Source organism: Acanthochromis polyacanthus, chromosome 1, assembly GCF_021347895.1.
Source record: "Acanthochromis polyacanthus isolate Apoly-LR-REF ecotype Palm Island chromosome 1, KAUST_Apoly_ChrSc, whole genome shotgun sequence".
Taxonomy (NCBI): domain Eukaryota; kingdom Metazoa; phylum Chordata; class Actinopteri; family Pomacentridae; genus Acanthochromis; species Acanthochromis polyacanthus.
The window spans coordinates 20,253,189-20,280,243 of NC_067113.1; the positions used below are offsets into that span (position 1 = coordinate 20,253,189).

Sequence of the window (27,055 nt, forward strand, 5' to 3'; positions counted from 1 at the left end):
TCTCGGCATGGGACTGTGATATTATTTGGTTTACTCATCCAGATGCGTTCGAGGCAGACAGTCTGTAACTATAGAAGCTTTTCTGTATATATGTATAAGACGTAGATGACATACATGTGTTTATTACCTGGGACTGAATGGCTCAAGAGGCAATGTATGTTTCTAGGCTAGAATGCTACGAAACAGTAATAGTGCTGTAAACTGTGACGTAGTGTAAAAGATTTACAAAAATTCTATATTCCCTCTAAAAGGTTGCATTTTTTAAAATTTCTTTAGCTATTTTAGCGTGTATGAGGCATGTAGATTTTAAATCCTTGGCCGCTGTGACTTTATGCAAGTGACTCAGGACATCAGCTGACTCATTACTCTTCAGGGTGTGTCTAAGCTGCACAGGAGAGATAACAGCCAGTCATCACAGTGGGATTATAAAAAGCCACTCTGTGTGATACTGTTCACCCACTGGAAAGAGTGTCACACCATCTGTAAATAGCACGTTTTCCTACCACAAAATCTGCCTACATTTAAACAGTTCTGTACGCATGAATGAAATGACTGTAACTATACACTCTGAATATAACATATATTCTATGTAGAGCTGTTTTCTCATCATGAGCAAATCGTCTCCTCTCACATTATTCGGTTAAATCTCCATCGACTCAACTGTATTGTGAATGTGTTTTCTACTCAGGGAGGCTGGACTGCTCTCATGTGGGCAGCCTATAAAGGTCGCACAGATGTGGCCCAGCTGCTGTTAGAAAAAGGAGCTAACCCTAACATCACTGGACAGGTACTGAGACACATTTGATCATCGGTTACGGTTGTGTGCCTATCTTCTCCATCTGATATCCCAACTGAAAATGACAACCGGCAGATGTTTTGATTAGGATGTTAAATGCAGAGAAACGCAGATCACAAATGTGCAACCGTTCTCTTCACCTGCACTGTGTAATGCCTCCCCTATCAACTGCTGTTTGAGTCATGTGAGATGGCTTAAAGTATTTGTATGACCGCAGGCCGAACACTGATCATTAGTTACTGCCAGCATGACTTCACCGCTCTCCTCTGCCCCAACAGTACAGCGTCTACCCCATTATCTGGGCGGCGGGTCGAGGCCACGCAGAGATTGTCCATCTCCTGCTGCAGCACGGAGCCAAGGTCAACTGCTCAGACAAGGTAACTACATACTGACAGATGTTCATCATTTACTTGCTTTAATCACACAGAAGATGTAGTTAGTGGTCAGGGTTCGGCTTTAAAAATTCAAGCGTCTTGGTCCGCATTCACCTTCCGTTTCCCTAAGCCTCTCTCATGTCTTCCTTTATCTATTATCCTTCCTTCATAATTCATAACTTCCTGGGTAGCTGACTGAATCACGTCTTGCCGCAGATCTCATGCACTCTATCATATTTCCTTCTTTCCCCCACAGTATGGCACCACTCCTTTGATTTGGGCGGCCAGGAAGGGCCACTATGAGAGTGTGATGCACCTCCTGGCCAATGGAGCTGATGTGGACCAGGAAGGAGCAGTAAGTAGCATTTAGCAGGTATCCAACACTGCCATGCTTTCAGATAGAAAGACACGGTGCTGGAAAAGCTGGAATTAAGTATAAGATTAGTTGTAGTTTATGTATATGTACCACAGACCACTGACAATTTATCCTATGTACACTGTCTTAGCATGCATATATGTCCTATATTGGATTTAGGTTGATAGTTTGAAGGCTGCAAGTGTCACCATCTTTAAGTAATCTTTATTTCGAGGGTGATTTTGCCCGAAGTAAAAGTTGAACTCAAAATGTATATACGATTGATGCAGTCATATCAGGAACACTACAGTGTAGGATCTCTAGGTCAAAATGATCCTCACAAGAAGACTTTTGTATGTTTATCCATACATTTTATACTTCTCAGTATATGCCAGGAAAAAATTGTAGTCATAGATGAAGTAAGGACTAGGAGGGCAACAAGTTTTTTTTAGCTTGTGTGCTGTTTTTGACATGAAGCGTATGTATGTTGCCAAACGTGTCACAATCACAATGAAAGGGTTATTATTCCGCCATGTCATTTTTTTTTAAATAATGAGAAGAAATTGGTGTTGGATATGTCTGGGAAGTTCAAAAAGCCTTTGAAAATGTGAAGTCTGGAAAAATATAGAAAATTGTTTATTTTAATGACATTTTTGAGTGCCGGTAAGTGGCACCAACACAATAAACCACATATAAATAATTGATTACAGCTTTGAAGCAGCCCATCTGTGCTCCTTCGAGTCATGTTACATCTGCCCTGACAACCTGACTTATGTGTTTGTGTCATACATACCATCAATAATCCGATAGAACTGCAGTAGTTAATGTTGCATAGTAATTAATTTACATATGATTAGGAGATTAGAGTGTCTGGAAAATACATGAATTATTTGGCTCTGTTAACAAGGTGTCAACAATAAACTGTCGTCAGCCTGCAGTGTCCCCAAAGCTGCTGAAATAAACAGACAGCATGCGAGGGATAGTTTGTTGTTGCAAATAATGATCTTTACTGCTTAATGAGTGTTTAACATTTGAACATTTGAGACAGACACTTTGTTTTTAAATCCGTTCATGTGGAGAAAAAGATCAGAGAAATGTTTGGACTTGAAGTACTCTCAAATGTCTAAGTGCGTCTTTGTTCATTTTTGCAGAATTCAATGACGGCTCTGATTGTGGCGGTGAAAGGTGGCTACACTGAGGTTGTCAAGGAGCTGCTGAAGAGAAACCCAAATGTTAACATGACAGACAAGGATGGCAGCACAGCCCTCGCCATTGCTGCCAAGGAGGGACACACAGAGATTGTGCAGGACTTGCTCGACGCCGGCACCTATGTCAATATTCCAGACAGGGTCAGGCACTCTGCCACATTGTTATCAGCCTGCTGTTTGACTTAGTGTTGTAAAGTGATTGATATGAAATACAATACAAATTCAAAACAACTCATGTCTCTCTGTCTGATTTTCTCCAGAGTGGGGAGACGATGCTGATTGGAGCAGTGAGAGGAGGGCATGTGGAGATAGTCCGAGCTCTGCTGAACAAATACGCTGATATTGACGTCAGGGGCCAGGTAGGAGCTCCTCTCCCGCTGTCTTTGCAAATACATTGATATTTAGAAGCATGCAGGAGGCCTCCTTGTGTTCACAATGTAAGATCTCACACTGCTGCTCTAGGCTGTTTATTTATCCTGGTTGATTCTTGGTCAAGTGAGCTTTTTCATCCATGGGAATGTGTTATGGTTGTGTAAACACACGTTAACGTTTCATGCATGAACAATACAGAATTCTACATTGCATTCACAGCTATGCACACCAGTCCATATACCTTTCTGCATTTCTGACACTTTATTCTGCGATAAAACAAGCCAGTATTTGCCTTGTCGTTTCCACTTTAGGATGGAAAGACTGCCCTCTACTGGGCAGTGGAGAAAGGCAACGCCACCATGGTGAGAGACATCCTGCAGTGTAATCCTGACACCGAGAGCTGCACCAAGGTATGTGTAGTCCGGTGTAAAAGAGTCACATGTAGTCTGCGTTTTATTTACTGCCGCTTCTAATCTAACAAATGTGCCTTTTTATTCCCCCTGAGTTTTCATCTCGAATTATTTCTAATCCCTGTATACTGCCCACCTGTGGTCAAACTACAAACGAGCTACTATTCGTAAACTCAATGTTGCATACAATGACTGTTTAAGAACTCTTTTGAAAAGACCACAATGGGAGAGTGCCAGTTCATTGTTTGTTTGTGCTGGAATTAGGACATTTCAGGCTATGTTGAGAAACCTGATGTTTAAATTTATTTGTCGGCTCAACAATTGTGAGAACTTTATAATCATTTGATGATGATGATGAATAAATGACAATACGCAGAATAGAAGTGCTGTTTTGCGTCTGTTGTGTAAAATTGGTGAAATTACAGGGAAAAAAGTATGAATATTCACCTATTACAACCTACTTTAGGTTTTCTTTCTTTCTTTAAAACTGAAATGTGTAGGGGTGGTATCTTTTATCACTTGTGTATTGTTGATTAATTATACATTCGAGGGTCATGTGTAGAGCCTTATATGTTTTGAATGAGTTTCAGGATGAAATGAACTTGAATTCGATTGAGTTGTTGTTTGTGTTTTAGGAGGGAGAGACTCCACTTATCAAAGCCACAAAAATGAGAAACATAGAGATAGTGGAACTGTTGCTGGATAAAGGAGCCAAGGTGTCTGCAATGGACAAGGTACTGTTTAGAACAGGCTAAAAGAGCTGGTTCTAACAACACTTTTATCATGTTGTTTAGTTTCAGTGATCTGGAGATTCTATTTTGGAGTGTGTTTTCAGTTTGTTCCATAAACAGCAGTTGCTCAGTTCTGTGTTTTTCTTTGCTCAGAAAGGAGACACGCCCCTCCACATTGCCATCCGAGGGCGAAGTCGGAAGTTGGCCGAGCTGCTCCTGAGGAACCCTAAAGATGGCCGCCTGTTGTACCGTCCCAACAAAGCTGGAGAGACACCGTACAACATAGATTGCACCCACCAGAAAAGCATCTTGACACAGATATTTGGAGCCAGTATGACCCATTTTTCATCTTATTTAGAAAGAAATGTAACACAATTAAGATAGAGATTTATTGTTCAGATACTAAACAAGGTTAAACAGCTTAAATTTTTTTTGGATTGTTAACTTTTGACTTGTAAACTTTCTGTCTTTCTTTCTCAGAGCACTTGTCCCCCTCTGAGTCAGATGGAGACATGTTGGGTTATGACCTATATAGCAGCGCTTTAGCAGACATCCTCAGTGAGCCCACCATGCAGCCGCCAATCTGTGTTGGCCTGTACGCTCAGTGGGGTAGCGGCAAGTCTTTCCTTCTTAAAAAACTGGAGGGTGAGTAATCCCACAGCATCAGAAAAACCATCTTATGTGAGAAAAAATGACAGAAATGTTCAAATTTGCTCTTTGGATAGAGCCTTTAGTCAGTGTCTTAATCGGTTTTCTTGTTTTGGCTCCTCCTGGTATCTCCTCTCGTCTTGTTCATCAGATGAGATGAAGACATTTGCGGGCCAGCAGATAGAGCCGTTGTTCCAGTTCTCCTGGCTGGTGGTCTTCCTCACCCTGCTACTCTGCGGCTCAGTGGCCGTTGTTCTGGGCTTTACTGTCGATCCCAAGTTGGCAATCGCCGTCTCCCTCAGCCTCCTCGCACTGCTCTACATCTTTTTTGGTGAGCGGACAGACGAACTAGAAATTGGACATTGAAAGATTCTGCTTTCGTTTGACTTGTTCCATAGTTACATGAGAGTGAAAGGTCAGTTGAGCAGAGGCCTCCCTTTGGACATGTTTGAGTCTCTTAAAGAAAACAGATGCTCAGGGCCTGAATGCAGCTCAGACTTTGTTAGCATGCCATCCTGCTGTCGAGAAGAATGTAGGGCAGGGTTTCTCAAGGATTTCTGACCTGTAAAAATATCCAAAAATATTTTGACCCCACCAAATTTCCATGTTAATTTCCGTCTGGCATATTTGTTATTCTGTTGTGAGAGTTTGTAGGGAGCATCAAAGTTATTAAATGGACCAGTTGAGATATTAGAAATGTTCTTCAATACAAAAATGTCATAAATTAGTATTAGTACACATGTCTTAGAAATGTCCTGCAGTTCTGTGTAGCTTACAAGCTTGGTAAGATGTCACACCAAAGCTTTTGTAACTGCATTGCTCACTAGAGGGAGCCATAATACAACTAATATCCACTTTTTTTTCCCTTTCTTGAAATTCTTACTGACTTTTAAAAGGTGAGCCTGGTGATGTTTAGGAACAAAACTATAACATATGGAGTGTGTCTTTTCCTGCACCCAGTGTTGGTGTACTTTGGAAGCCGACGTGAGAGGGAAAGCTGGAACTGGGCATGGGTCGTCAGCACCCGTCTGGCTCGCCAGGTCGGTTACCTGGAGCTGCTGCTCAAACTGATGTTTGTCAATCCTCTTGAACTTCCTGAACAGACCACTCGTGCCCTGCCTGTCAGGTAAAAATGACATACAAACACAGAAAAGCCATCTCTTGTCAATACAGTTTTCGGCCAGAATGTTTTATTTTAGACAAAAAGCATTAACAAAAAATGTGCATACATGTTCACAATTGCTATGATTGAAACACTGGATTAGTATGAGGGAAAAGAACAATATTGCTGATATTGTTGAAATGATTAATGAAACGGGACAAAATATTTTTTCTCTCTTTCACTCGTTGTACAGGTTCTTGTTCACGGATTATAATCGTCTGTCCAGTGTTGGAGGAGAGACCTCCATGGCTGAAATGATTGCCATGCTGTCAGATGCCTGCGAGAGGGAATTTGGCTTCCTGGCTACCAGACTCTTTAGGGTTTTCAAGAACGACGAGGTCCAAGGTGACGTCACTGTTTTCAGCTTTATGTTGTGTCATGACCCATTAGCCAACACATAAAGTCCCAATTAAAATGAAAATAATTTTTATCGAGGTGATAAAGGATGATAAATTTACACACTTTTTCTCAGTTTCTCACAACTTAGTTAGGGTTGTTTAGGTTGAGGTTTCTTGGTATGACCAGTATATGTGCTGCTTGTTTTTTTCTGATGGTGTGAATATACTGTCTTTTGTACAATGTCAGAATTACTTAAAATGTTGCCCTGTTTAATTGACACCCGAAACCAGGCCCCTAAATAAAGTGATTGTACTTGTCCTTCACTTTAATTGTCATGTGAGCAGAATTAGATTGTTAGAAATGTTGTTTAAGAATGGGACTAAACATAATGGAGCTTTTGTAAGCATAGCCAGTTTCAACTACAGCATTTCACTCGTATGTATTCTGCCCACCGCATAGTCGACCCCAACCACACACCAACAAACCAGTACTCACACACAGTGTTTAAGTGGTCATAAGGAGAACTGGGACTTTTCCTGGAAGCCCACTGCACAAAATGAGCTGATGGGTCAAGAAAAGAAAAAAGACACTAAGAAAGAGAGAGTTAACTGTCATGCTAAACAGCGCTATGAAGCAGGCTCTGGCCCACCATGGTTGTGTGTGGTCATCCTTTCCATCACATCTGTCTCCCTCCTGACTAAATACATTTTATTCTGTCTTGCGGCTCCAACTTCCTGCTTACTGTTATGTGTCATTTCTGTAACACTGCTATTGGCTGCTGTGGACTGGTTTTACTTGCTTAATATGATCCAAAAACAAGCATCAACAACAAAACACATAATAGTGTGGCACGTTAGATTCCAAAAACATTAATATGGTTCAAATAGTTGAGAAGGAACAGAGATTTATGATCACAGTGAGTCAAATAGAAACACAAATTCAGTTTTGATGCTTGGTAGTCTGCCAAGTATATGATATGGTTATTTTTGACTGTGAAGCTGTTTGTTATTGCAGCTGTGAACAACAAGGAACTGTGAAATATAATAACACTAGATTCTGATGTGTCAGTTAGAATCAAAGTATCAGGCCGATTTCTATTCCCCCTTCGCCTCTGTGGGGTTCCATCTTCAAAGAGGTACAAAACTTGGACTCAACTAGTGTCTTGTGCACAGTGTATTGATCACCGTAGCTAGCTGGGCCTCATTTAAGTGTCACAGAATCCCAGTGAATGAACACATAACTATGACCAGACAAAAATGAATAATCTCTAACAGTTTTAAGATTGTTTTAAACTATTTCTCTGCTGAGGCATTAAAATACAGCTCCAGGGGACATGTTCATGGACGTTCAGACCATAGTATTACTGCTGACAAAAAAGGCAAACACTAAACTGTTAAGCCAGTATTTTCATCACTAACTACATCCTTTCTCAAATAGTATTAATATATGACTGTAGGGGTAACGCCAAGACATTGTTTGCTTTGTGTCCTCTGTGTATCTGTTTAATATTACTGTCTGTCTTTCTACAACACCTCAGGTCAAAAATGGAAGAAAACTTGTTGCGTTCCCTCGTTTGTGCTGTTTGCATTGACACTAGGCTGCCTAATCACTGGTGTGGCACTGTTGGCTATCTTTAAGGTGGGTTGAACCAATTTTTTTAAAAATGTGGGATTTTTTTGACACATGGGTGTACGGAAATGCTGACACTGTTTTTGGTATTTTAGTTTTTACTGAAGAAATCCTCCTAATCATTGTCCAATCACTGACAGTTGTAATTCTGTAGCAGCTTGTGATAAGTTGTCTAACATGGATTCTTTATTTATATTAACTTACTTTTTATTTTAAAGTGAGAGTGCAGGCAAAAGACAGGGTGATATGGATTCATTTGGGCAGAAGTAGCTACAGGGAGACCTGCCTCATTGACTATCTGTAGACACAAATGTTGGTCTTTGAATTAGTTTTGCTTTTATGAGTCTTACTCTTTTTACTCTTCCTCAGGTGGACCCAGCGAATCTGACAGTAAATGCTGTGTTGATAGCTATGGCTAGTGTGGTGGGCCTGGCCCTACTGCTCAACTGTAGGACCTGGTGGCAGGTGGCTGACTCCGTCTTCAAGTCCCAGAGGAAACGCCTGCACAGTGCTGCCAACAACTTGCACCAGCTCAAGAGTGAAGGATTTATGAAGGTAGAATAATGCACTTTTTCAATTAGGCCCAATCAAGGATACATGGAGCTCCTTAGACATCTTACTGACATAGCGAATGGGACATTCAATGGAATGCTTGTGAAGTTGTAATTTTTAAATCAATTTTCTTTTGTACATAAACATGGAAAATTCAATTGCTTTTATGTTATGATGTTTTTTCATGTCTCTCACCAGGTTCTGAAGCACGAAGTGGAGCTTATGTCAAAAATGGCCAAAACTATTGATGGCTTTACCCAGAACCAGACGCGCATGGCCGTCATTATTGATGGGCTGGATGCTTGTGAACAAGACAAAGTGCTGCAGATGCTAGACACGGTGTGTGTTTGCATGCAGTTGAGTGTGGGCAGATAAATGATGAGATCAGAGCCCTCTTGAACGATCGCAAACTGATGACAGAATTAAATTTGTTGACATCTGCCACTCAAGAAAATGTATAACCATAGACTGATGTAGAGCAGCTGCTCTGTGGCCTTTCACCTGTGCACGCAGAGCCCACACATCTCTGTTGCAGTAAAGCCACCCTGGTGTTCCCAGCTGCCTCAGCTCACCTCCAAGTTGAGATTCTTCCTCCCAGCTGCTGTAATGTGATTTGCTTTAGCCAAATGTTATTATTTGGTGAAGTAATCCCAGTGAAGATGGCAACCTCCTGTGTGCTAATGTAATCTTCTCATCTCTGCAAGCACCTCCCAGTCACTCTGAAACCGTCTTCTGTTGAAAGACTCAAAAAGCACTCACTCTATTTTATAAATTACACCTTTATCAATTACCAAATTAAATATTTCCCCCCCCTCAGTCTCTGTACTGTTCTGATCAAATGTTGCACATTTAAGATGAAGACATCATGTGAAGGTGCCTTAGTTGAGGGTATTGACAGCTGCTTCAGGGACAGTAGTTCATCGTCCTGTGGGGCGAGCTCGAGGGTGTTGGTCAAGGGTTAACAAACCATGAATGCGTGTAGCACAAATCAATGTCCTATGACACAGTGTTCCTTAGTTAGAAGAGTGGAAATCCCCAGTACCATGTGCTGTGGACAGTCAGCTCTCACAGGAGACATTAAGTTTAAATACTACAGATGAATGTCGCCTTGAATTATCAGGTCATGGATTGATTGAATTGTGAGCTCGTCATTTTTGCATTACAGCAGCAGGCCCTCTACAGAGTGATCTGCTGTGCTGGAAACTAAGTTTTTTGTATTGCTGAACTGGGGCAAGATTAAATTCAAACACTCGTGCATATGTAACAGTTTTTTATAGTTTGAAAAACATTATGATATAATCACAAAAGTCCTTTCTTTTGTCATTCCAGGTCAGGGTCCTCTTCTCCAAAGGCCCTTTTATCTCCATCTTTGCCAGCGACCCTCATATAATCATCAAAGCTATCAACCAAAACCTTAACAGTGTACTGAGAGATTCCAATATCAATGGACACGACTACATGCGAAACATTGTCCACCTGCCCGTATTTCTTAACAGCAGAGGACTAAGTACGGCCAAAAAACTTTGCATGGAAACCCCCACCAATGGAGAGGCAGTCCCTGCTGATGGTAAAAAACCTGATATACACCACATTGTAGTATCTGAAAATATAACAAGGGTTGCACAGAGACATTGTGAGACATTTTGTAAACTCATAGGTTTGGATGCTGGTTTAAGTCTTAGTTAATCTAGTGACTCTTTGTCCCTTTGTGTTTCTGCTTCTCCTCAGGATGGCATGAAGACATGGACAGGAGGGTATCTCAGGGCAGCCTGGCCCAAGACCAGGTCAAGTTGGGCGGCAAGAGCACCCTTAGTCGCAGGGTAACAGCTATTCAAGTCAAGTTTATTTGTTCCAGCCATTGTTATGTACCATATGTTTTTGTGGTTTATGGGCCCACATCAAGGGTTGTTAGCCCCAGCCAAGCTTTGTATATTATAAAAACAAGGAAGAGCCATGGCACTTTAACAAATGGAGAAACCTAAGGAGTGGCAGTACAAAAATGATTTGGGCTGCAGTATGAGTTGTAGGTTGAAGAATGACATGGATGACAGACATTAATAGAAAACAGAAGTCCAGGAGTAGCATTATAATAAGCTCTAAGAGCCTCCGTAGAAGGCAACTGGACTACTCTATTGGCTCTTAAGGATGTTTCACTGCTCATCCAAGAAGCTGCTTCTTCAGCTATAACTGCCTGATGGGGCTTTATATTGTCATCTTCATATATCCCATTGCTAATGACCCATTAATGACCCAAGACTCAAATGCCTGGTGGTGAAAATGGCTGTGAAAGTGCCTGGCCAGGGATAACTCAAGGTGTGAATAGTGGTAAAACATTCTCACCTTGAGGAGATCTCGAGATTGTTAGTCTCGAGGAAAGACCTCAAGACTACCAATCGTGAAGTACCTGATAACTTTTGTCATAGACCTCCTCCTCCATTTTAAAGTGATTGTTCCAGTTTAACATCGTTGGTTCCTTTCATTCCTCTCTTGAACTCTGTCTTCTCTGTCCAAAATGTTAACATTGTCATTCTTAAAAGAATTTTCTTTATCTGTTATTAATACATCCAAATTAGGCATACCAAGACCAATAACAAATCAAAAAGAAAGAACATAACTGAGGAAAAGGTTTTAAAACCCTAATACAAAGGACACATTTATAATTAGTGAGGTAAAATATATTTGTTTTTTCTTGACCCTTACTCCTACAAAACTCATCCTATCCAGAGATGTTCCTAGTAATAACAATTGATCACTTTAATCAGACAAAATGCAAATGCAGTCAGCTGACCACAACCCCAACAGAAAGCATTGGGTTTGGGTGAGAAATGCTGCAGTAGAAACCCTCGCTGCTCGTGCTTTTCAGCTTCCTCCCTGAAGGGGTGTTCAGTACAGGCGTGGTGTTGGCAGGCAGTGCAGAGGCCAGAGGACAGAAGGAGACACACAGAGACGAAAAGAGAGAGGTTCTCGGTGTGCGGCCAAGGTTCCTGGTGTAATTGATGTAATAGCTGTTTATCCTTCCTGCTGGGTTGCCACAGCCTAATGACAAGGCCTAGCAGCAGTGGGTCCCTGTGACAAAACACTGGCACCAGGTCTGCTGGCAGGAGGCTAAGTGACTCTGCTGCTGTCGCTGATGCCTTCCTCCCTCCTGCGAGACCTTCCCACTACCCCCTTCCTTTCCGCTTTCCTGTCTTGTTTGTTTGTTTGACATTTGTTTGTACCTCGGGTTTATCTAGTACCCTCAATTATTGGTGTTGGCCCCTTTATTATGGGGCAGCATTCTCTTTTTATATGCCCTCCGCCGCTAGCTAGCTCTTGGCAGGAGGGCCATTTTTCTACAAGTGGAGATTAAAATGAGGGCAGGAGGGGAAAATGAATTAGTGCTTCTCCATTTTCATGTGGGTTGTCAAGTGAAAGGCATTATGAGTATCTCTACATCTTATTTACATGATTTTGAATTAAACTAATGATCATAATAAGGAACATAGCTATTATGTGGAAATCAGCATTCCAGTGCTTTAAAGTACTAAATCAGTCCCTGAAATTACCCAGTGAAACAGTAAAACAGTAAAAGTCAATACATGTTGGAAAGTCAGCCACACAGTGGTGTCCTTATGATAGACCTTTTGAGTTCTGACTGAGTGGTGGCCATATGTTTCATCTCTGAGAAAGAGGTCATGAGACTGGTGTTACAACTTCAAAGTCAACCAAAAGCCTGGCCTTGGCTCGTGACCATGGCAGCTGTCTGGTATCATCACAGATGTTCTCCAGTAGATCTGTGTCAATAGCTCGCCTGTGTGTCATGACTTTTCAGCTTTGGACAGTGGTTCTTTGATTTCTTCTTTGCAGTCACACAGGTTTAATACTGTATGTGTTTTTTCACATTTATAGATGGATTGTATCGAGGAAGAGGCTCTGTTTATGCTCACTCATGTCCCATTAAGGTGCAAACTTTTGCTAGATTATCACTGACCGTCAGTTATTCCATGTGACTTATGGTACTCATGTACTAAAATAGATTTATTTTTGAATGGGAGAAAACTAGTCCACAAACGTATAACTGGATTACGTATAAGTAAGTGGATAGAGTACATGTGGCATCAAGAAAATTAACACTTGAGGCCTCATCCTCACTTTTGCGTGTGTTCCTCTGTTCAGATGTCGGGTCTTAAGATGACTTCGCCTGAGATCACATGTTGACCCTGAAATGCCTTTTCTCCTGTCTCATGATACACAGCGTGCAACAGTGGTGATGCTTTCTCTCAGATTCCTGTCAGGGTCTTCAGTGTTTCACTTGTGCTTTGTCTCTAGAGATCTAACTTGAAAGATTTAAAACTTCTAAGTACAACATATGGCTCTTAAGTGTGCTGCGTCTGTGTTGTTTTTCATGTGTGCCTTGGAGACGACTCTTGTTTTCTTGGTGTGTTGTTACACTGAGAAATTTGTATTCTTGATTTTTCTTCTTAAAAACATGTTATGTCACTCAATGTGAGATGACTGAAGGTACATGTTGAAACAAAGTGATATGTAGGAGATATGTTTACCTGGGGGAAAAAATTGAAAACCGTTCACCAAACTCATGCTAATAAGAGCCCTTGTGTGTTAAGGACACATACCGACGTCGCCAGATGCAGAGGACCATCACCAGACAGATGTCCTTCGACCTGACCAAGCTGCTGGTGACTGAGGACTGGTTCTGTGACATCAGCCCACAGACCATGAGGAGGTTGCTCAACATTGTTTCTATCACAGGTGAAGATCAAACCAGCGTTTCCCACTACTGTTACTCTCATATTGTTACAAAACCATTTTGTTTTTACATCAACAATAAAGGTGATTTAACATTTTTTAGGAAAGCTTGTTGGTTCATGTAAGTCAGCCACTGAGGAAATATTACTGCGGATGTGGGATGAACAAATACAAAACAGAGCTTTCATGAGGTTTAATTGTCGACCAGTAGAGGCTGATAACCAAGCATTTTTATGAAGACTACGTTTTGATTGTGTTTTAGTGAATTTTACAAGAGGTACAGTAACAGAACAGGATATTTATTCTCTGCCCTATTGCTGTCAGGTCGCCTGTTGCGAGCCAATCAGATCATCTTCAACTGGGATCGACTGGCATCGTGGATCAATCTGACAGAGGAGTGGCCTTACAGGACATCATGGATCATCCTCTTTTTGGAAGAGGCTGATGGAGTGTCTGACCAGGTCACTCTCAAGACAATCTATGAAAGGTATACACTATATGACTCTTAATAGCCGTTGTTTGGGGGGAGGGGGGGGTTTGCTCTCGGTTTTTGCTTTTTTTTTTTGCATACATATGTTTTACGGACTCCTTTAGTCCATCTACATTTTTTCTTTATTTCTCTTATTCTTTCTTACTTTTCTTTCCTTCTTATTTGAACATTTTACCATTCTTCTTCCTCTAACTTAAGGTCAGCGCTGGCAGACTGAGGACAACATTAACATAATTTGAATTATCCCAATGGAAATCAGGCTAAAGGAATTTAGTCAAGTGACTCAGCTGCAGTTAATAAAACACTGAGTCTTCCCTGAAGAGATTAACAAGCCAGAACAAAATGTCAGAGATGGAGTCAATAAAGAATCATTTTTTGGTTGCTGTGAAATGCTGATGTAAGTAACTACAACCAGCAGGTGGCAGTAGAGGATTTTGTTTTCCACGGGGGCTGTTATCATTGCACATTTAGAGCCAAAGGCTGTGACTTAGACACAAATTGGCAGTTGACAGACAGATTTAGTAATTGATCATAATATTCGAGACAAATGGTGACTGAGTTGCTGCTTTGACTTCTTTGGATTCACAAAGAGACACTTTTACATAAAAACACACAAGAGGCAACTTAAGCTCAAATGGGGAGCAATAAAGAAAAAAGTCTTGTCTCCTTGTGAGTATACAGTATGAGTGTTCATGCCTGTGCCTGTGAGGTCACAAATGCTTTTAGGCGTGCTCACCGCAGGAGGAGACCGACAGAGGCTGAGTCGCTGGGTTTGGGTGCTGTTGTGCATCAGTCGCTGGCCTTTAAAGGTTGCACTCTGTCACAATACACTAGCGCCCACGACTCCTGCGGCAGGGAAGTGTCACAGGCCATTACTGTCAGCTAGTCAGCCAGCTAGATTCAGCAGACAACCCTCCATCCCCCATCAACACAAACCGCTGCTTCATTAGACTAGGTCTTTGGTGTTTGGTTTTTAAAGGACAGAAGGTATTACCTTCCATGTTTTGTAATGAAGAGAAGGATTACTTGGGAAGTAATGGGGGACAGAGTGTAAAGTGGTAACTGTCAAGCATTTCAATCAGAAGTTCTAGATATTCTAAATATTATCTGTGCTTTTTGTTTTGTTAATTTATGGGAAAAGCATTACAGAATATACAACAGGAAGATACACTATATGACAGCTATAAAATTCTGGTATGTTTCTATATCTAACGGAAGGCCTGCATTTAAGTGCCTTTTCCACCGCATGGGATCATACTTAGTCTACTCATTAGACTTAATATAGCCATCATCTTGTGTTTGACCATCGGTCCTGTCTTGCTTTATCTTCCTCTTCATGGGTGTCTTTCCAAATGGCTGCACTGTTCCGCAGTGGCCGTCGAAGAAGCTGCCTTAATGATGATGACAGGAAGCCTCAAACAGGCTAAACACGACGCCTTGCCTAGAGGCCTTATCTCTTGCACCAATCTTCCGCTGATAAGACTCAGGCCTCTGTCAGTGTATCTTTTTCTGTCTCTGCTCTTTTCTTCCTCTTTCTTATGATCTGAGGCTCTTTAGGTCTCTTTTTTTGTTCTGGATGAGTTATTCTATCTTTTTCCCTTAGCGATGGACAGGCACTTGACTGGCCTCCGAGAACGTCAGGTTCTTTTTTCTGACTGTCTGTGTGCTTGAGAAATAGATAGCTACTTCTCTTTGCTCTCCTTATCAGCAGCGTGTATGAATATGCACATGCACCGTTTATGTGCACGCATCTTTTTTGGTAGCTTAACTTTGACCGGGCGACAATTTCATTTAGCGTCTTTTTATTTAATTCTCCTCCCACAAAACCAGTGTGGTTTAGATCTCGCGTGTGTTCTTTGTGTTTTAGTACACATTAATGTGTACAAGTTGTCGTGCTCAGCCATTTTTACACAGCAGAACTGCACATCCCCTGAGCGTTACTAAGTGAATATATTAGTGGTGAAGTGAACGTGGGGGTGAGTCAGCCCCTTATAGGTCAACTGTCGCCCTGCATCTCAGTCACAAGGCAGCAGGCTCTTCCTCTCCCCTCCACTTTGTAAAGCTTGTTACAGCTTAGTACACCACAGTGCACAGATTAGAAACATTATACATTGTAAATCACAGGATGAATGAATTGTACAACTGTGGAGGGAGCAAGAAATATTTGGTTTGCATCTCATCAACATCAGAGCAAAAAGTACATTTTTGATATTTTTGTGAGATTCTTAAAAAGTATCTTTCTTCTGTGCCAAAATATCTCGGTTTAGATTGTATGCTCTACCTAACCTGTTAAGTTAAATCCAGTTTATCTTATATTCTACTAAACCACATGGAAACGTTATTTAAAAATGTAGAGTGTCTTCCATTGAAGAAGATGACAGCCACTCTCTGCCATGTACCTTAAACTCCTAGAGAAGACAGAAAAAAATAGAAGCACTCACCCACCTTCCCTCCTATCTCACACAAACACACGGGCTTTCAAAACAGCTAAAAGCTTTTTTTAGCAACTTGCTTGGCAATAACAAGCGTCCATGAAGGGCTGTGAAGTGTCATTGTAGGACACGGCGTAAAGAGGAAAGTGTAGTGCTAATTCCCATAGCGGGAGCCGGCTTGTACAGCCTTCCTAATCTGTTGGAGAATGTCTAATCGGTTAATAACTCCAGTGATTTCAATCATTAATGGTACAACCAGGGGCTGGCCAGACGAATGCAAGGTAGCAGCAGGACAGAACTGTGTAGCGAAAATGGCACTGTCTGTAGAAGATTTTGGCTCAAGGCAGTCAAGCTTACACTCACACACATGCACACAGAGCATTGCTAAAATGTTTGTATCACTAGTTCTGCAGGGAAAACTACAAATTACACCTCGAGCAGTGAGCCAGCACTGTGGCCTGCCCAGCACACTGACAGAAACTGAAGAGAAAACAAAATAGAAAGTGCTTTGGACCAATTCTCGTACTTGTAGCCGTCAAATTAACAACCCCAAATCCATCTTTCGAGTGGTGTTTTGTTGATTGCTCGCAAATTGAATTCGAAGCCTGCAGCCTTGTGACTACTATTTTCAGTTATATAATTTCTTCCCTCTTGGTATTCTCTCTTCTCAGTTGTCCCTTGTTGGAGCTGCCATTAGAGATTTAATGACTGTAGCTAACCTGGCTGTCTCCTGCTTCATGGTTATTGCTTTAAAGCAGCCCTGCCATTTCCAAAGACTGTTAATGGGCCTTTGTATGTTTATTGCCTTGATGTTGTTTGGAGTCATCACATTACATTTTGCCAATTAATGGAAGCTGTTCTGTAGAGTAACTTTATGTGAGTGAGCAAGTGCAGGTTCAGGATGTACTTCTAATGCACTTCTTTTGTAAAGGGTTGGAACCATCCAGAGATCTTCTTGTGCAATTTTTTGCCTTCATTTTCACGATCAGCAGTTTAGTTATCAATATAAGTTTAGCATTAACAACAATTACTATACTGTACATACATTATCTTGCATTTAATATACGTTGTGTAAAGACAGAAAGTGTTTTACCAATAATTGGTTCTACGTGAATAGAATGCAAGTTAATCGCAGGCGTTACTAAAGGAGACACAAAAACAAACAAACAGATTGTCAACATATAGTAAAGAAAAGTCTTAATGTGCCTTCATAATGAAGAGTTGAAGCTGGATACTACACTTAGCTGTGTGGAGACTTGTGTAAATGAAATAATTAATCTGTTGACGAGTTGTGCAAAATGTGTAATCTTTTGTCATTTTTTCAGCAAAGACTTGTAACAGTGAATATCGTTAGATTTGAAGTACAGGTTGGACTAAAATAAACTATTTGAATTTGTTTATTACATATATTATGTAAAAAGTTGGTCAGCTACAAAATCATAAGCAGACCATCACAAAGATGAACACTTTACAAGTGCAAGTTTATCCAAGATCACAGGATATTATAAACTCTGGAATGTGTGAAAACATCTTCAGGGATTGTTTTATGGCACATACTCACTTTTACATTTAACGTCACTGGTGATTTGTTTGAAAGTGAAGTAGTTTTGGTTTTTGGTTTAACATATTTGGATTTAATGATGAATGATGGTGGGTTCAATCAGAAATCAGACCCTCAGAGAGTTTATTCCTGGACGCCCAGATCCAGTTTTCAGCACTAGAAAAAAAGTGTGACTGGTCCACTGAGCAGGTTCCTGCACTGCTTTGACATCTGGTGCCCTGTCTGTGCCAGGATGCCCCCGCTGCACTCAGGAGTGCGTTTCTGGCGCTGCACCTGAATCTTCTGTTCATTACACACCCACACATACATACACACAAAATAGTGCATGCAGCACACCTATAGACACACACCTAGTAATAGTAGTAATGCATGCACGTTGTACCAGAAACAGCATTTGTCCCTACAAGGTTTAGCAATTGAACCTATGCATGCACACACATCAAATCACATGCACATTAAGCATGTGGTACAAATAAAAGTCACACATTTTCACACACATACTCTCTCTCACACATACACACAGCTAGCTCTGACACCAGTGCAAGAACATATGTCACCCCCAACTCCTCTGAGAATCAGTGTAATTAATCAGACCCTGAGATGCAGGCTGTGTTCAACAAACGTGCATACGCACACACTCGTTCACACAGCGCAGGAAGCAGAACACAGCAGAGAAATTGTTGTCAGATAAAATTGTAGTGTTTAAAAATGCAGTGGCACTGTGTTTCCTCATCTTCGTATGTTAAAAAAAATCTCCAAATCTCGATGCACTGTATTTTCTTTAATCGTTAGGTCAAGGCATGCCATTAATCAACTGCTCTCTTCCCCTCCATTTTGTTAGCCTGACCCTGCGTTCATCCGCCAAACAATCACTCTTTCAGAGATGTGACTAGAGCCAGGCACTTCTTGGACACTTCAAAACTTTTTTTCTTCACTAATCACAGTCTGAATGAATATGTAGCCCTGCAATTCACTCTTAATTAGAGAGACTCTTATCCCAAGTACTGAAACATTAAGATGACACTCTCTTCATTCAGGATTACTTTAATTGGCACAATTATTGTAATTTGGTTGTAATTATGTACAGGGATAAAAGCGCCATTCCAAAGCTCGTGTGGGTGATTCCCTTTATGTGGAGTCCTTTAATAAGCTCTTAAATATCTGTCCGTTAAAAAAATGGTGAGATCCTATTCTTTTCTTATAATGAACACTTCTGAACTTTTTCTGCCCTCAAATGAAAAGTCTTTATTGTTTGCCACGCTGCCTATTGTTCATGTGAATTCCTGTCGCATCCGTCATACATTCTATCTTCTAGATACAGGGCAAATGCTCAAAATGTTTTTCTTCTCTTTCACTCTGTCCTCTGAGGGAGCCCATTGTCCCTGTACTAAATCCCCCCTAGGATTTATTTCAGTGAAATACAGAGTAAAACTGGTAATTCGATCGCTCATTGCACTACCATTTACCAAGAGGCCTAAAAATGTGTGTGAATTTGTAAAGGCTAAGGTGGAGCTCTGTGTCTCTAAAGACTTCTGGCTCCATCACTGATAGGACAGCGGCATTGAGCCTGCACACCAGTGTGCTGACAGACAAGCAGATAAAGATAGACGGAGACAAAAAAGAAACTGTGGTTGGTGCTAGATAAAGATGGAAAAGGGAGAGGGGTGGAAAAAGATAAGAAAGGGCGTTAAGAGGGAGTGAGAAGAAAGAGTTCCGTCTCAGGAGGTAAAGCAAGGTAAAGAAATCAAAGTGTGTGAATACTATAGAGGATCAGGCCAGATACCAGCAGGATTACTGTGTGAGAAGTTTGCCATTGGTGTGTTAATGTCTCGAGTGTGTTCTAAGCCTCAGGTGATGCTGCTGCTCCAAGTGAGATAGTCCAGGTAGTGGACACACACAAACACATGCACGTGTCTCTTGGGTTTCCCACGTGGCTGTTTATATTAGTGAAACCAGTCCTCTGCTGATTCCACTTGAGTATGTGTGGCCTGTGTTGTCGTTTCTCAATCCTTCAGGTGTTTGCTGGTGGAGACTACGGCATGAATCAGCCTCAGCCAGCTCAACACCACTCAACCCCTGCTGAGCTGCTTAAAATGTTAAAAAAGAAAAAAAGAAAAAGAAAATCAAAGCCTTGTCCAGAGTGTACAGGTGACACAGGAGGAGGTGTGTGTGTCTGTACGAGAGGATTTTTCGGTTGTGTATGTGTGTGGAGGCTACCACGTGAGAAAGGAAAGAACGTTGTGCAGCATTCTTTGTCAGAAAATCCGCAAAGCTCTTTTCATTTCTGCCTGTAAGCCTAGGTTGAAGGATTAGTCTAATTGGTCTGAAACAGAGAACTGCTCTGTTCTCCTTTTCGACAAAACACAAATAATCATTCCTAATGCAATGAACGTGTCTGCTACACCTTTACTGACCCCTGCTCTTTAGTCATAGAGTTGTCCATCAGTGACGACAAGGTTGGATTAGCGTTGAATGTGATGTGAGATGGAAGAGAAAAGGTGGAGAGCTGAGAAGTGGACATCTGACTGATACTTTGGTATTTCTGTACTGTTGAGCGTTATCACTGATCCCTCTCCCGATTTGCTGTCTCTTTGTGCTGCAACTGCTGGAAGGTGGGGAACTGATTATAAATAGCAGCGCTGGGTTGTAAGAGGGTCGGCGCTGACCTTTAAGCGGACAGTGAGATTCACCACTCAGCCACCGAGGGAGCCACGGGCACTCACGATAGTTACACACATATGCACACACATCCGGCCCTTAACTGACGTTAGCATCCTGGCCCTTCAAAAGTCAATGGAGGTCAGGCCCTCTTAGGGTCTGTGTATGTGTGTGTCTGTGTGTGTGGAAGCCACACAGAAATGGCAAAGAATGACTCGGCAAGTGAGCCAACCCAGAGAGGCAAATTTGCGATTTAGCCTATCCAGCCTAAACTGAGAAGGATCACACGTGCCCTTTACTACCCCATTTACTTTAAAAGCAGTTTTTAATTTGACATGGCATCGTGCTGCCAGCTCAAGGATTTAGTTATCAGATTTTTCAGCTTATAAAGTTCTTAATAATCAGGTGAGGCTTTTCCTCCTCGCTCAGACGCAAATTGGAGTGTGGAGGCTTTTGTTCTATTATACAACACTTTCCGTGCTCTTTCTCATCTAGTTCGCTTTCTTTCCCATGCTCATGTGCTCATTGACATTCTCCCATCCCTCTCTCATCTCATTTCTGATGCATCCTTTTCAGTGGAGTTAAATACAGGATTTACTCGTTCAGCCTGAGAACCCCAAGCTTTATTTGTCACATTCATCACTCACTGTATGGATTCAAGTTCCATAACAGACTTATTCCAGATGTATAATCTACTGCTGCACATTTGTCTTCACTTCAGCAGTCCACCCCACTTAACTCGGCATCATATGGCCTATCAACTGGCCATTACAGCTATCAAACAACCACATGTGCTGATATGAACTTCATGCTGCAATTAGTGTCACAATGAACAAACTCTGCCATGGCCCTAGGACACTCCAAACTCTCCTCTTGTGCATAAATCACCAAGCTGAGGTTTACTGTTTTACTTTTTGTCAAGAATGAGGCCTTAGTGGAGGGTTCAGTTAAGGTTTTTGGGGTCTGGAACAAGGAGGCTCCATTTTGGCGCTACACATGAGTTTAATCAACATTTCAGGGAACCACTAAGTCCTGAGCCCGTCTCACCGAGAGACTGCTCGTTCCGAAGCTGCTTGGTTTTTATCAGCATGGTGTGTTTCCCATTAGCCTGCTTGTCTCTGTGGTTAGCTTTGGGATGCACAGGTCCAGCTTAGTACAAGAGAGTTTCAATTACTGGACTAAACTTTGCCACAAATGTATATGGAAAGCAGACGCTGCCACAAGTTGTCAGTTGGCACTGCCAAGACAAGGAAGCAAAAAAGAGAGAGAAAGTTAGAGACAGAGAGGAAAGCAGAGACTGAGGGTGTCCAAAGTACTTGAAGCATTTGATTTAAATCAAGGAAATGCGTCTGGATTTTAAGGAGACAAAGAACATGGCGTCATCTAAAGTGAAAACATATTTTTGCGCTCTCTCTCTGACTTTTGGGTGGCGGAGGCTTTGGCAGCTTCCACCGTAACAATAACCTCCCTCAGCACTGATGCTGCAAGTCCACGCGCCAGCATGCTTGTCCACTGTTTTCCAGAGAGGGCCTCGCTGTCTTCATCCACGCGCTCGGCAAACATTGCCAGCGGCTCTGACATGACTATGACCAGGAGAAGAATGTGCCGGACCCAGGCCTGGTTAACTTCTTCACCCACACACTGTTGTGCTGGACACACAGTGTCTGACACTGAAACTCTTCAGCTTCTTAGAGACAATGTGCACAGGCGTTTGTCTGTTCTGCAGGCATCTCTCTGTCTTTGGGCCCCTTTATGGAAATGTTTGGCAGAGAGACCACCTCTTTGTGGCGTGTGTGCGAATGCAGTCCGTAAGCACAGAGGCCAGCTGTAAAGCAAAGTCAAGTGGCACATTCATACTTTCACTGCCCAAAGAGTGTACGGAAGTGATAGAATGGTGAATTCTGCTCATTCCCATCAGCTGCAATGTGTGGGAGGTTCAGAGGAGAAGAAAGGCTGTGCTCCAGTCAGCTTTGGGACCTATTAGCATTTGGATAAGCTCAGAAAGCTCCCACTGGCCACGCCACACAGAGAGTGGTTGGACCTAACTGCCTGTGCTGCTGCAGCTATAAGCTGGGTTCTGTCAATGGGCCTATTGTACAAGAACGGCTGCTGAGATGCCTGACGGCTTTTATCTCACCAGTCCTTCATCTGCTTGGAAGTAGCACACCGGCTTCCTGGACACTTCAGCCCGAACATCCATCTTGTCATTTTGCAATTGATCGCTGATAGGAAGGGCAAAGTCTGAACGGATGTGTGTCAGTTTATTATTGTACTGTTTGTTCTGTAAAACCATCAGCATGTTGGCCAGAATGTCAGCTCTCAGTTCATTAGTATCCCATTTGTTCTTTTACTTCCTTCTCTTGTATTACTATATTTTTTGCTGTTTTACCATCCATTTAGTGGTGATTCCTCATGTTGGCCTAACAACACTATAGTTAAAATGGGTACTCCGTTCGTTGTCTGGCCTGCCTCTGCTGCAGCCATGTCCAACCAGCCAGTTGGGGATCTCAGGAATGCACCTCTGACTCTCACTGTCTGCCTATTTCTTTCCATCAGGGCGTGATAAATGTCCTTGTTCTTTACAGCAGATCCTGATGTTTGAAGTGTACAGCAGCATGCATGAGCAGAGACATAGGTCAGAAAAATATGCACAATTGTAGTTAGTTTCTTGGGTGCTATTGATAGTAAGGCAAAATGAACGAGGTTTTAATTTTATACAATTTTAATGACACAGTAAAAGTCTGAAGTAGCCAGACATGATAAGTGTATGCATAATATGTGCTTTCTAATTTTTATATGTTTACAGATCACAGAGTTATTGTAGATGGTTCTATAAAAAGATGCAAAATTCCTTAGAAAGTCTTTGGAGGGTGTTCTTTGTATAGCTAAAGGAAGTGCCTTGTGTGTGTGCGTGTGTGTGAGTCACTGGCTCCTGTTGGTCTGTGTCTGCAGACCCACAAATAAACAGCAGTAAGCCAGCTGGAAATGGGGAAAAGCACAGGCTTCTCTTAGTCTGTATACGGGTTAATACAGTTCATGAGAAAAGGAACCAAACATCCACAAACACACACTGTACACACACATGCACACACGTTCAAAACACCCACTCCACCCCTCATCTGTGTCTTTGAATTTCCCATTCCTCTCCGTCCAGGTGTCTGCGGTGGACATTACACAGTTGTTTTTGTCAGTGTTATTTGAATCAGCACTCGTGCCGTCACCATCACTGATGCTGCTTGTGTGTGTGTGTGTGTGTGTGTGTGTGTGTGTGTGTGTGTGTGTGTGTGTGTGTGTGTGTGTGTGTGTGTGTGTGTGTGTGTGTGTGTGTGTGTGTGTGTGTGTGTGTGTGTGTGTGTGTTTTTGTCTGTGCACGCAGGTAACATTTATGCCTTTAGAATCCCACTCATCCTCTGCAGCAGAGGTCACATGAGCGGGGTTCATCTGTGTGCCAACATGGAGCTTCCTCGACCTTTTGGGTCATGTTAAAGGTTCTAATGGAAGAAACACTGAGAGGGCTTTGTCTGCTAGAGCCAGCTGTGCCTCCCTGTCCTCCCCGCTCACAGCCTATTCTGTCTTCTTTCAGTCTATGTGAGTCTGTGCTTGCATTTGGTTGGGGACAGTATGTTGATGTGACCCACCTGGGGATCATAAAGAGTTAGGACGATAAATGAGAGTTGAACAGAAATGCACAACGTTACTTTCAGTTTAGATTGCATTTCATAGAGATCCTCCTAGAGCTATGCAGGTAATCTGGGGGTGTTTAGCACCTAGCCAGAAAAGAGACCGTTTTCCAGTAAAATTCTGTGGTAAAACGATGATACCTTCACATCTGAGTTACTCACTGTTACTTCCAAATATGTCAAAATGTCTTTGTAGGAAACTCCCATTTCAGCTTTTCTTGCCAGACTTGTACATTTGGTTGGAGACATCCTGTAACCACAAGGTCACAGGTTCGAGCTCTGCAGCAGCAGATGCGTCCATCACCAGCCATCTGTCCTGTCAAAATGTCCTTGAACAGAAGACTGGACCCCTACCTGTTCACTCACTGTAAGAAGTCTGTACAGGAGTGTCAGCGAAAAGCCAAAAATGGAAATTACACAACTTGTAACTTAGTACTCTGCACCTTTAAAGGCCTTGTTTATGACCATCCATCACTAAGGTATGAGACCCTCATTGAAATGGGCTGACGGGCTTTTCTGTCCGCATCCTAACTGGATTCGTTTGGCTGATAGTTTGGATTATTAGCTAACAGTGTGCTTTGTTGAGCTAGCTCCAGATGCCGACCTCATCTTGACTTAGCTAGCGTTCTGCAGCAGTGGCACTAATCATCTAATCAAGCCATAGAAAGACTTGCCTCTGTTCACTCCTGAAAACAGATTAGTCTTAGGGAAAAACCCAACTTCTTCAGCCTGATGCGCAGCAGAGCATACCAGTACACAGACTGGATGATGTATGGGGGGGAGGGTGAGCTGAGGTTGATCTGGAAGGAGGGAAGGTTAAGCAGGATGCAGGGAGAGAAAAGCATCTACTGAGAAAATGATGAAGGGCTCAAATGACAAATGGAGGCAGAGATGAGAAAAATGTCTGCTCCCCACTGGAGTCTCCTCATTCATCTGATAAGAGCGGCACACTCTCATGATGAATGGCCGGTGTCATAAGTCACTCCAAGTTTCACATTTTCATGTCTGAATGATAGGCTCAGCGAGATGCGCTGATTGCTCTGGGTTGTTGGTGTTTGCATCCCTTGTATCCTTTGCCCCACTTTACCCTGTCTTTGATTAAATTGATAACCTTTTTAACCTTGTGTAGCTGAAATTAGATTTCCCACCTCAAAACTTTTCAGTTTTCATACTCCGTCTTCATCATTTCAGGCATGCTACTACGTTTGAGCTACTGGTTAAAACTTTAGTTTGTTCCAGAGTTTGTGCAGTTTTGGAGTGATATGTGGTTAAAAATAATATTCCATAAATTAAACACAGCATCTAGAAATGATTCCAACCTGATGTTATTAATATGATACATAGTGTTTTTTTTTTCTGAAGTATAAACAGGAAAAACGATATCACACAGTAATGGAACAATCTCCAAACATGGTGTTTACTTAGGGCCTGCGATAACAAACATCATGCGAACTGTCGCAGCGCATCATGACGTGCTTCCGTCTGCTGCTTGCTAAATTACCCTGATTGTCATCTTCTCAGGTTTCCTCCTCTGCTGAGAACAGATAACATCCCTCACTCTATCTGTCCTCGAACATCCCCCCTTTGACTATCTTGCCTTCTCTAAATCCAGTTATCTCTCTGCTCTCATGATGATGATGACCGTTGGCATATCTTTTCTATCTTAACAGTGCAGCTTGCTAGTTCCCCTTTTCTTTTTTCATCCGAATGTAAAACCTTGTGTTTTCTGCTTTGAATGCACAAGTCAGAATTAAGGGTAAACTGACGTGTTGGCATATTTGCAACATATGCCAATAAGGCATCACAGACTATTGTATCGTCTTTGGGTTTCTAGAAGAGTTGTAAATGCCAATCAAAATGGGACTTATTTTCGTTGTACATTTTGTACAGAATCTGAAGATTTGGTACATAAATAGTATTGATCTCCATATCTTTACAGTCAATATTTGTGATTACTAAACTTCATGAATGTCTTCATAAAATGTTTACTGAAAAAAAATCTTTTCTTTCTGTCTGTCTGCTCTATAGAATCTCCAAGAACATCCCCACCACTAAAGACGTGGAGCCTCTGCTGGAGATCGATGGAGACATCCGTAGCTTCGAGGTGTTCCTCTCCTCCCGGACACCTGTTCTTACTGCCAGAGATGTGGAGATGTTTCTGCCCTGCACCGTCAACCTGGACCCCAAACTCAGGGAGATCATAGCAGGTCCATAGATGATCAGTATATTTTAGAGATAGTTGGAAAATTGGAGGAAAAATCAGCTGAAAGTGCTCCTTGGCATGGATTCTACAAGTCTCTGGGCTTTGCTGCAGGGATTAACATTCTTCCAAAAAGACTTTCCCTCATTTGGTGTTGTAGGATGGTGTTTAAGAGTGCTGTCTGCTCATGTCAAGATGTATTTTATTTAGTTGAGATTTGAGAACTGTGAATGGGGAACAAAAAAAAGTTTTTTCTTGAACTCTGAAACAGCAGCCGAACAAAAATAATTCCTCAGCAAAAAAAACTTGCTCCGTTGGCGTATGTGTGGTATCGCGTGACAAAAAATACACTAAATCAACAACAGTATACAATAGCGTGGAGAAATGGAGAACCATCCTCTATTTGATTTGTTGAATACAGTGCCAGCTCATTTGGCAGTGACATTACTCATAGCACTGCAGCAGGGTTTGCTCTAAAATCGCCCACTGCCGGGGCTCTCAATAACCCACAGCATGCTTCTCATTTCCAAACAATCAAATGTCGAGCAGGTTTTCACTACAGCACTGTGAAATCAGGACAATATTTTCACTCGCTCTCACCAGTCTGCCTGTAGCGCAGTACCAAATTTCACAGTTTGTAGTTACGGTGACGTAATAGTGCATCAGTATAACTGTAAGCCAGCAGAGTGGCGCTGTACTTTTGCTACCGTGC

General features: G+C 42.0%; 1 protein-coding gene across 6 annotated transcripts in view; it reads left to right on the top strand.

Annotated features, from left to right (window-relative positions):
• kidins220a (kinase D-interacting substrate 220a) overlaps positions 1-27,055 on the top strand; it is a 43,832-nt gene that overhangs the window by 6,589 nt on the left and 10,188 nt on the right. For all 6 annotated transcript variants that reach the window (XM_022197367.2, XM_022197385.2, XM_051955182.1 and 3 more), the window contains exons 5-24: positions 689-787; positions 1,075-1,173; positions 1,427-1,525; positions 2,677-2,874; positions 2,994-3,092; positions 3,417-3,515; positions 4,151-4,249; positions 4,400-4,577; positions 4,727-4,891; positions 5,046-5,225; positions 5,855-6,020; positions 6,250-6,401; positions 7,933-8,033; positions 8,394-8,579; positions 8,775-8,915; positions 9,906-10,143; positions 10,305-10,396; positions 13,181-13,325; positions 13,647-13,809; positions 26,172-26,350. In XM_022197367.2, the coding sequence (XP_022053059.2) occupies positions 689-787; positions 1,075-1,173; positions 1,427-1,525; positions 2,677-2,874; positions 2,994-3,092; positions 3,417-3,515; positions 4,151-4,249; positions 4,400-4,577; positions 4,727-4,891; positions 5,046-5,225; positions 5,855-6,020; positions 6,250-6,401; positions 7,933-8,033; positions 8,394-8,579; positions 8,775-8,915; positions 9,906-10,143; positions 10,305-10,396; positions 13,181-13,325; positions 13,647-13,809; positions 26,172-26,350 (2,878 nt within the window). The remainder of the gene's footprint in view (positions 1-688; positions 788-1,074; positions 1,174-1,426; positions 1,526-2,676; positions 2,875-2,993; positions 3,093-3,416; positions 3,516-4,150; positions 4,250-4,399; positions 4,578-4,726; positions 4,892-5,045; positions 5,226-5,854; positions 6,021-6,249; positions 6,402-7,932; positions 8,034-8,393; positions 8,580-8,774; positions 8,916-9,905; positions 10,144-10,304; positions 10,397-13,180; positions 13,326-13,646; positions 13,810-26,171; positions 26,351-27,055) is intronic.